The sequence below is a fragment of the Sander vitreus genome, chromosome 17 (genome assembly GCF_031162955.1).
Source record: "Sander vitreus isolate 19-12246 chromosome 17, sanVit1, whole genome shotgun sequence".
NCBI classification, from domain to species: Eukaryota; Metazoa; Chordata; class Actinopteri; order Perciformes; family Percidae; genus Sander; species Sander vitreus.
The window spans coordinates 23,090,952-23,101,484 of NC_135871.1; the positions used below are offsets into that span (position 1 = coordinate 23,090,952).

The 10,533-nt window shown below is 41.5% G+C and overlaps 1 protein-coding gene across 1 annotated transcript in view; it reads right to left on the reverse strand.

The window, feature by feature from the left end:
* srbd1 (S1 RNA binding domain 1) overlaps positions 1-4,664 on the reverse strand; it is a 59,647-nt gene extending 54,983 nt beyond the window's left edge. Inside the window, exons 1-8 of the mRNA XM_078273303.1 lie at positions 4,569-4,664; positions 4,036-4,106; positions 3,394-3,775; positions 3,075-3,290; positions 2,209-2,375; positions 952-1,069; positions 653-791; positions 111-207 (exon numbers count right to left, since the gene is read on the reverse strand). Of these exons, the coding sequence (XP_078129429.1) occupies positions 111-207; positions 653-791; positions 952-1,069; positions 2,209-2,375; positions 3,075-3,290; positions 3,394-3,775; positions 4,036-4,106 (1,190 nt within the window). The 5' untranslated portion in view covers positions 4,569-4,664. The remainder of the gene's footprint in view (positions 1-110; positions 208-652; positions 792-951; positions 1,070-2,208; positions 2,376-3,074; positions 3,291-3,393; positions 3,776-4,035; positions 4,107-4,568) is intronic.
* Between the last annotated feature and the right edge of the window lie 5,869 nt (positions 4,665-10,533).

A 10,533-nucleotide genomic window follows, 5' to 3' on the forward strand; every position in this document is an offset into this window, starting at 1 on the left:
TCAGTGTAGGTAAAAAAGGTACTCTGGTAACAATATCAATGCAACAAAAAAATTAAAACCAATCATCACAGAAAATTAGAAATGCTGTGTGCATGCGGATATGTCCTCACAATGTTTTCACGTAGGTCAGTGTCTCAGGGTCTTTAGCTATCATATCAGCCAAGATATGCTCCACACCTGTAGCCACTTCTTCCAGTGATGACAGACCTGACACACACGCACACAAATACATGCATAGTGTACTTAAAAACAGTACTCTTGTGGACCTTTAATAAGCACTACAAGTCTGTAAGAGCAAATATAAATTTCAACAAATTGTTACATTTTTCACTTTATTTAAATGTAATTGTATATGTTTGTGGATAAATATGTTATCCAACTCTTGAATCTAAAAAATTATCTAAGAATTATCTAACCAAATCAGTGACCATTAGGTATGTGCCCTAATTCATGTAATATCCCCAACACATCTGTCCATAATAAATAACTAGTGTCAGTAATTTCACCAAATGTGATCTATTAAGTAAAAAATATTCTCTTCATGAGTCTGACACAAGGACAACAGTTCCAAGGGGTCCAAGCATAATGCTAACCTTCAGTGCTATGTTTAATTTAATTTCTAAAAATGTGTGTGGAAGTGTTTATGTCTTACCTTCCGTACCAGGTTTTACCCATGCCCTTAAATCCAGAGTGTGCGGTGTGTCTATGAGTGCAGAGGTGGCCGCCTCAAGGCCGAGTGCTTTGGCCCTGCGAGCCTTCGTCAGCTTACTGCCTTTCTTATAGGGAGAATACTACAGACAAAGACAGACGCACCAGACCGAGATAAGTGGCAAGGAGAGGTGTAAGAACCACATTCAGGTGTGGATGAAAGTCTGGATAAGTTAATATTGTAACCAAGAATTAGATCTCCAAATGACAGATATTACTTTAGCATAAAAATGTGATTCTGACCACATGATCCAGTTCATCAGCTGATCGGCAGCTCCTCAGGTTTTGTTCCAGCTCAGCTGTCAAAACCCCGTCCTTCTTCAGGGTCTGAATCACAGACTGGGTCTTCTTGGCTAGAGAGCTGAGCAACACACACACACAAAAATGTACAAAAAGAAAAAGATGTAAAGAAGATCTAAAGTGCAGAATTAAAAACACACAGAGACAAGATAAAGTGATACAAACTATCACACACTGTTACATTACTGTTTCGGGCCTTAAAACTTGATGACTAGCACCATCTAGTGGCCAATGTCAAATATGCTGTCTGGAAATTAACCCAATTTTCCTCAGCTCATATGCTTAGAGAAGAGTCCCGCACACTGAACATTACGCAAGCAATAATTTATTTAGAAAAATACAACTTTTCAGTCTCAGACTGTCATCAGGTAAATTCCTCAGCTCATATGAAAAAACATGTCATGGTTACAGCAGGGTTTTTCCTGCACAGAGGAATTTTTGTAGCCCCCAAAGAGATTTTAGCCAGCCCCAAAGGAAAATCACCAGCATCAAAATGATAACAATTGAGAATAAAAATAGCAATTCAAATCCTCTCTAAATGTGTTTAAGAGCAATTTACTAAATAGCCGTTGAACAAGCAGAACATAAATATTAGAGCTAATCTCAGTTTTGTCTCCAGAGTCGGGCTGTACCGGACTCTCCCGGTGATTTACTGAAATATTGAAGTGATGTTCAATTTTATTTACTCAAGCATAATACGCATTTTTGTTTATCAAATTGTCAAAAATAAAAGGTAAATGAATAAATTTCTGTCAAATAAGGCCTCTAGCTCACCCAGTGGGAGCGTTCGCCCCATGTTGGCAGAGTCCTGCACCGGCGCAGGTTCAAATCCGACCTGCTGCCCTTTGCTGCATGTCATCCCCCATATCTCTCACCCTTTCATCTCTATCCACTGTCACTACATAATAAAAGGGAAAAAGCCCCCAAAAAAAATAATCTTAAAAAAAATAAATAAATAAGGTAACACAGACTCATTGCCTTTACTGTACGCGGACTGACACATGCTTACTGCTGTGTGTAGTCACCCCCCAAAAGCCCACTCTGAGCTAGGAAAAACCCTGTTACAGCTGTATAAACGAAACTCTGAATGTAAATGTGCCACTGCATGCATTTAATGTGTGCTGGCAAGAATATGAGGGAGTTACAATGAGATGTGTTGGTTTCTTTTTTGGTTAAATTTAAGATAATTCATTTACTGACCATATCTCCTCATATACCAGCTGGACATCTCGGACAGCATCGGCGTCCATGTGGTTAATCATCTCTTTGCGGTAGCGCACCATGAACGGAACCGTGTTGTCCTCACGAAGCAGCCGAATAATATTTACGCACACCCATCGCTCCACACATGTCAGATTGGACAGCAGCTGAGGAAAAGGACACACATGGATATTAAAACAGTACATATTTATATACACAAATAGATAATTATCTAGTAAGACACTGCCCATAACATCCGATGGTTAACTTTCAATAGAAAACATGTTTTTCCATTGTTTATATGTTGGAGCCAGTATCTGTTGGTGCATTTACAGTATAGAGAGCTGTTAGACATTAGAGTGTGCAAAAATGTATGAAAAATATTACGCAAGCGTGTGATAAACATGTATGTTCTCCTTCACTGTGGGTGGTGGGTCATTTGACTGTTTATTTGTAATTTTGTTCAGCTATAAGCAACAACGAATATGGATACACTCACTAGGGTGTATAACTCCCCAACTTCAAACGGCTTGAGACTTTGAGTGTTTTTAGTAATGGTAAGAGGACAACATGCAATGATGAAGTGTTAAGCTATCTGTTGATATTCCCCATCCTCTGCCATTCTTCGAGCCTTAGTGTACACAACCCAACCCAACTTTCCAGGTAATTGTGTTAAGGGAACTGTCCCAATTAACAGCTCAACAACATTAATGCTGTTTGATTAATTGTCATGTTGGCAATTGCAATAGTGTACTCGAAAGTTTGCTTAACTTAACCTAACAGAGGTAGAAATGTCAATGTAAAAGCACTTAAGTGTTGCTGTTTAGCCGACAAACATTTCCCCACACCGACAAACCCTACAATACCTCTATCAAGTCCCAGTTCATATTGAGTTCATTCCTTAGAGTGTGTGCTTCTGATGATGGTAAAGCAGTTGGTTGTCCCAAGCAGGCACCACTGGTCTTCTGTTTCTTTTGACATGGCTCATCAAAAGTGAAATCCTCCTCCTCCACTTCCTCTTTCTTTGCTATAAGGCCAGCTAGTGATGGCCCCTCGCCTTCTGACACGATAAATGACACCCTCTACAAGGAAAAACAAGAGAAAGAAAAACAGAAAGGAGGTAAGAGAAAAACATTAACAAATTAATGAAAAATTAATATGAAAATACATTGTTACCAGTCTTACCTCCTCCTTCATTCTGATACTAGGCCCATTCTCTTCTATCCTCTCTACCTCTGGACAGTCTGTTTCTTCTTCTCCAGCCTTATCATCCTTTTTCCTCTTTGTTCCAGCCAATCCAGATCCACCAGAATTTTTCAGAACTTTAGGGACCTGTGTTTTTCGCTCTGCTACAGTTTTGCGTGGTGCTTTTGGCTTAGGAACTTTAGGAGCTTTAGGTTGTTTGGGTGCTTTTGGCTCCTTTGGTTTAGCAGTTCTCTTGGCAGCTGCTTTCTTCTCCCCAGCTGCTGCAGGGGCTCTGGCAGTCTTGCTGGGGGCTTTTGGCTTTGGCTCTGCTGGCCTCCATTCATCACTATCCTCATCACTACTTGCTGTCTGTGAAAAGGACCTGATGATAGAGTAGAAACAAAGTGGTAAATCAGCTAATTCTAATACATGGACAGAATTGAGCTCGTTCAGCTAAATTTTGTATGTTTTCCCCAGGTTTACCTATATTCTTATTTGCATAGTCTAATAAGGTGGGTATGCATATGTTTGTCTCCATTAGCCGTGTCAGACACCAACTTGCACCCGTGACCAACACCAATATGCTGTTGTTGCAGAAAACAGATTGCCAATGCAGAAAATTAATTAATGAAAACCACTTACAAGTCTGAGTCCATAACGTTATCTCCTTTCTCTACAACTTTGGCCGTTGTTGTTCGGGGTCTTCGCATCATCTGTTGGAAAAGGTTTTAAGTTAGCTAGCGTTACATCAAAGCTGTAACCTTACCGTTAAATAATGTAGCTACGTTAAGTGACTTAGTAATGGTTATAATAAAAGTAACGTTAAATTGTCAGCGGTTTAACGTTAGCGTTCAGTTTTCCAGTTAAGCTAGCTAGCTATATGTCGTCACCCAACAAATGACAGTTAAACAGAGAGCAAGAACATGCTAAGTGCTAACCTAAGCAGCAGCATTGAATTTACGTTACTGAAGCAGACATGAACTTGCAAAAGTTGTCGAAGTTAGCTATAAAAAAAACAAGGTTAGCGTTAACGTTAGCTGTTAATTCAAATTTGGCGCTCCACGCTGATGCTAGCAACGTTAGCTGGTTAAATGGCACATCAATGTGGCATATAAATGTATGACACTATCTTTCCGAAAGACAGAAAGCGTAACAGACACGTAGTACTTTCATACCGTTGAAAATGTTCAGATTATTTATGCATATGGCGTTGGAAAATAGTAGCTAGGTAGTAAAGCAGAATGTCTGCTTCCTGCAACAGTACGGGTTCAACCAATGGCAACATCCAAAAGACTTAAAGGGCAAACACCTTCATCCTCCTCGGTTGGCAAGTTAGTTTACAGGCCTTTACCGCCCCCCATTGGCCTGGAGTGTACTGCAATCATTTTGGTTTCACACTGATGAGTTTATTTAATAAAGTAAGAGAAAAATGAACACGCAATAAAAAAAAGAAAAAAAAAGGTATAAAATAAAAATAGCAAAATAAAATTTAAAAACATTGAAAAAAATTGCAAACATGACACAAAGGTAAATTTAAATAACTTAGTCTTCAGCAGCTGGTCAAGCACAAGGGACAACCAGTACGCCCTGATCACAAGACCTAAGGGCTATACTCACAAGCCCCCGGCTGAGCTCCGCTACGTTGGAGTTTAACCCGGTGGACGAGAGGGTCGCCTCCCTACGCCTGCGGGTTGTGGGGGGGAAAACTCTGACTGTTGTTTGTGCATATGCACCAAACAAGAGTTCGGAGTATTCGGCCTTCTTGGAGACCTTGAGTGGAGTCCTGCATGGGGCTCCAGTCGGGGACTCCATAGTTCTGCTGGGGGACTTCAACGCGCACGTGGGCAATGATGGAGACACATGGAGAGGCGTGATTGGGAGGAACGGCCTTCCTGATCTAAACCAGAGTGGTTGTTTGTTGTTGGACTTCTGTGCTAGTCATGGATTGTCTATAACGAACACCATGTTCGAACATAGGGATGCTCATAAGTGTACTTGGTACCAGAGCACCCTAGGCCAAAGGTCAATGATCAATTTTATAATCGTTTCATCTGATCTGAGGCAGTATGTTTTGGACACTCGGGTGAAGAGAGGGGCGGAGCTGTCAACCGATCACCATCTGGTGGTTAGTTGGGTCAGGGGATGGGGGAAGACTCTGGACAGACCTGGTAAGCCCAAACGGGTAGTGCGGGTAAATTGGGAACGTCTGGAGGAGGCCCTTGTCCGACAGACTTTTTAAAAAGGGGGACCAGAGGGTGTGTGCCAATTACAGGGGTATCACACTTCTCAGCCTCCCCGGTAAAGTCTACTCCAAGGTGCTGGAAAGGAGGGTTCGGTCGATAGTCGAACCTCAGGTTGAAGAGGAACAATGCGGATTCCGTCCTGGTCGTGGAACAACGGACCAGATCTTTACTCTCGCAAGGATCCTGGAGGGAGCCTGGGAGTATGCCCAACCAGTCTACATGTGTTTTGTGGATCTGGAGAAGGCGTATGACCGGGTGCCCCGGGAGATACTGTGGGAGGTGCTGCGGAGTACGGGTGAGGGGGTCCTTCTCAGGGCCATCCAACTCTCTGTATGACCAAAGCGAGCTGTGTCGGGTTCTCGGCAGTAAGTCGGACTTTGTTTCAGGTGAGAGTTGGCCTCCGCCAGGGCTGCGCTTTGTCACCAATCCTGTTTGTAGTATTTATGGGTACAGGGATATCGAGGCGTAGTCGGGGTGGAGAGGCTGCAGTTCGGTGGGCTGGGGATCTCATCGCTGCTTTTTGCAGATGATGTGGTCCTGATGGCATCATCGGCCTGTGACCTTCAGCACTCACTGGATCGGTTCGCAGCCGAGTGTGAAGCGGCTGGGATGAGGATCAGCACCTCTAAATTGGAGGCCATGGTTCTCAGCAGGAAACCGATGGAGTGCCTTCTCCAGATAGGGATTGAGTCCTTACCCCAAGTGAAGGAGTTCAAGTACCTTGGGGTCTTGTTCGCGAGTGAGGGGACAATGGAGCGGGAGATTGGTCGGAGAATCGGCACAGCGGGTGCGGTATTACATTCAATTTATCACACCGTTGTGATGAAAAGAGAGCTGAGCCAGAAGGCAAAGCTCTCAATCTACCGGTCAGTTTTTGTTCCTACCCTCACCTATGGTCATGAAGGCTGGGTCATGACCGAAAGAACAAGATCCAGGGTACAAGCAGCCAAAATGGGTTTCCTCAGGAGGGTAGCTGGCGTCTCCCTTAGAGATAGGGTGAGAAGCTCAGTTATCCGTGAGAAGCTCGGAGTAGAGTTCGGGCATCTGGTAAGGATGCCCCCTGGGCGCCTCCCTAGGGAGGCATTCCAGGCACGTCCAGCTGGGAGGAGGCCCCGGGGAAGACCCAGGACTAGGTGGAGGGATTATATCTCCAACCTGGCCTGGGAACGCCTTGGGATCCCCCAGTCGGAGCTGGTTAATGTGTTTCGGGAAAGGGAAGTTTGGGGTCCCCTGCTGGAGCTGCTACCCCCGCGACACGACCCCGGATAAGCGGACGAAGATGGATGGATGGATAGCCGGGATGATATAAAAGCGTGATGAATCATATCTAGCTCAGATTGTGATACAACAGACATGAGTTCGATATGTTGATCAAATACCATGATGATTGAGGGTTGAAGGTTGAATAAGAAGAACTTCAAAATCAGCATTCACTGCCCATCTCAATCGGTTCTGTCTGTAAATGGTCTAACTCATACAAGAGGACAGGGGAACTCTGTCTCTTCCTTCCTTCTATAAGCCCCTAGGGGTTTTCTTAATCTCACCTGCACAATCTTCATCTTATATTATTTTATTTTCTTGTGTTATTGTTACTGTTGATTTTATTGTGCAAAATAAACAAATTCAATTCAACTTCTGCCAATCACTATGAATTACTAAGACTATTTATCTTTGTATTTGATTGATTGTTTTTGACTTACTGTACAGTTTTAGCTGTCTCACCACATCCTCCTGTCCCACTGTGCTCACACTTCCTTTAATTAACTACTGCTTCTCAAATGCCAGACTTCTGTTATTGGTCATTTAGGACAGAAGACAATCATATGTAATCTACCTTTTTTTGTTCTTCAAAAGTGAAAGTGAAAACAAATAAAAACCTTAAAAAAAATACTTCACCCAGTTGTCTTTGGCTCAATAAGCATATGGTACTTGTTTGTCCAGATTGTGAGAAGCAGGGCAGTTTTAATCAGATGGCTTGTACCAGTCTGGGTCAAATTGCCGTAATTGTGGAACAGCTACAGCAAAAGCTTTATTAGTTTTGTCTTAGTCTTATAAAATGACCAGTCTGCAAGTACAACATGCATGCGCACAGAATTTCCATATACATAGAATAGATATACAGAGTGTTAAGAAGACATGATCACAGGAGATCTCTAAGCAGAATGGGTTTAAATGTTTATAAAAAAAAAAAGGGCTGGGTATTGACACTGAATTCCTGATTTGATTCAATTTTCAATGTGATTCAATATCGATTTGATTAGGGATATTTCACTTACAAACCCAATTTTGCTTGGATGTGAAAAGAAACCTTCTAACCTGATGCATTATTAAAAGTATTAATGTATACATTAAGAATTGACCCCAAAGCAGTTGCATTAATGTAATTTGTATTTAACATGAAAGCACTACAGCAGTCGACACACTAAAGTGCACTCTACAGACTCTACAGTCAGTGAGTATTGAGTGACATTTCATTCAGATATATTGAGGTTAGAGGTCAAGGGACCCCTTTCAAAATGGACATGCCAGTTTTTCCCTCGCCAAATTGTAGCCTTACATTGGAGCATTATTTGACCCCCTTCCTGACAAGCTATAGCAATTTAAATGAGAAATTTAATTTTTTAGCACTTTAAGAAATATTGACATTGTCTATCATTATGTCTGTACAATCCTTTCGGCACTTTTCCATGGTAAAGACATGATAATGGCATACCAAAACAACTTGATAACCGTGTAATGCTGGGGTCTACTGGAGATTGTAGGACCTGAAATCTGGTTCAGGGGGTATGACCAGGGGCAAGAAAAAGTTTGAGATATTATAATTTAAGGATTAATCAATCCTGAACTTCAAGATTTCAAATTTTATTATAGCAAAAGGGACCAACAGCTCAGAACTTTTAGCACAGGTGGAATAAAGTACCTCAACCCAGAAATAATAGTAAGGAATAATGGTGTGGAATACTAATAAGACCAAAACACTAATATTCATAATAAATGAGTTGTAATTCTACTAAAAGTCTGTGGATGTCCTTATTTCTTTTTCTTATTTTATTTCATGTGTTTAGTTATGTTTTCATGAATAAATGCCATTTCAATTAAAAATGTATTTATTAGCACATTAAAAAACAAGACTGTATTTAAGGATTTTTAGCATAAATTCATCACAGAGTAGACACGCCATTTAGTTGAGATTTAAAAGCAGTCTCAGAGAGGACACAACATTTAAAGCAATGGGGGATTTCCAAAGGAGGCCTTGGTATGAGCTTAACAAGCATGAGACAAAGAAATGTCAAACTTTCACTTAAGCTTCTGCTTGACAACAGCTGATTTCATTACTCAGTTGGTGGTGCCAGCCGAACTTAGCCCCACCCACAACATTTGAGGTTGGGAAGTTCAGTCTGGACTTGATCCTTTGTGGAGCAACTATGCTCAAACCAGAGCTGTTCGGACCAATCAAATTGTCAGGGCGGGCTTTATAACAATGATGGACAGATGATCAACAGTAACGTAAAGCATGCCTTTGACTCGCAGCTTCTGTGACGTCTAGCTCCGTTGCTCTGATCGGTTGTAGGTCTATCCAATTGAGTGCAGAGGCATTTTCTTTCCTGGTTCGGTTGAAACCAAGGGGGTAAGCTTCGCTTCAGAGCTCAAACCTCCTATGGCTCCATTTTGATACTACCGAACGATCACCCGACGTTAGCATCCCATTGACTGCCATTCATTTTGACGTCACTTTGACAGCGAATAACTTTAGATCTGAAGCATCTAAAGACTTTTTTTGTCCATTGTTTCTTTCTAAAGAAACACAACAATGTATAAAAGGCTCCATTACCTTGTATCTCACATTATGGCTCCGTAGCAGACGTTTTTGTAAAAATAGGCTAACGATTGTGTCATAACCACGCGACTTACTGTCGCATAGTAGAGGAATTACCGTATAGTACAGGAAAAGCTCTCAGGGAGTTTCGACTTACATTGTCTGTTTAAGTTTAATTACTAATGTTAACTAGCATTTTAGTTAGCAATAATTAGCCTGTGTCCATGTCATCTCCTTACATATACGTAGGCTCTCCGTCTCTGCAAGATTGGGAATGATTGAGATTTCTCTTGGCACAGCTACCAGAAGACTTAAAACTTTCAGACAGGTTTCTCACGTCACATTTACGTCGTCTCTCTCAGTTGGAGGCTGCACAGTAAAGCTCAGCGCTCACCGGAAAAGTGCTTCTAATATCCTTCACTGGTCTCCGTCCAAAGCAACAGGATCTTTTGGTCCATTCTATATGCTGTCTATGGTTGAAACACGCCCCATAATCACAGCCCAATGGAGCAGTATCAGACACATATTCTGAAGAGAAATGAGGTCTTTCCCCCTTGTTTTGATCTTACAGTCATTAATCAAGATAGACGCACCGGTCCATAAACAGTTAAAATGGCTGATTATAATGCACGACGCCCCGTCATATTAAAGACTTCTTTTATGATAATGGCATACCAAAACAACTTGATAACCGTGTAATGCTGGGGTCTATTGGAGATTGTGGGACCTGAAATCTGGTTCAGGGGGTATGACCAGGGGCAATCCTGAACTTCAAGATTTCTAATTTTATTATAGCAAACAGGGACCAACAGCGCAGAACTTTTAGCACAGGTGTAAGTACCTCAACTCAGAAATAATGGTAAGGAATAATGGTGTGGAATACTAATAAGACCAAAACACTAATATTAATAATATTATTGCAGTAATTATTTATAATGCAGGCTACTATATATTAAATCCATAACCCATGGTACAGGGTATCCAGTATGGCTTGAGTTATTTCTGTGTATTCTTAAAATGTGTATCTGTTTTCTTATCATTACTGTACCAGTATCATCTGTTAACACATTTTTAATTAAT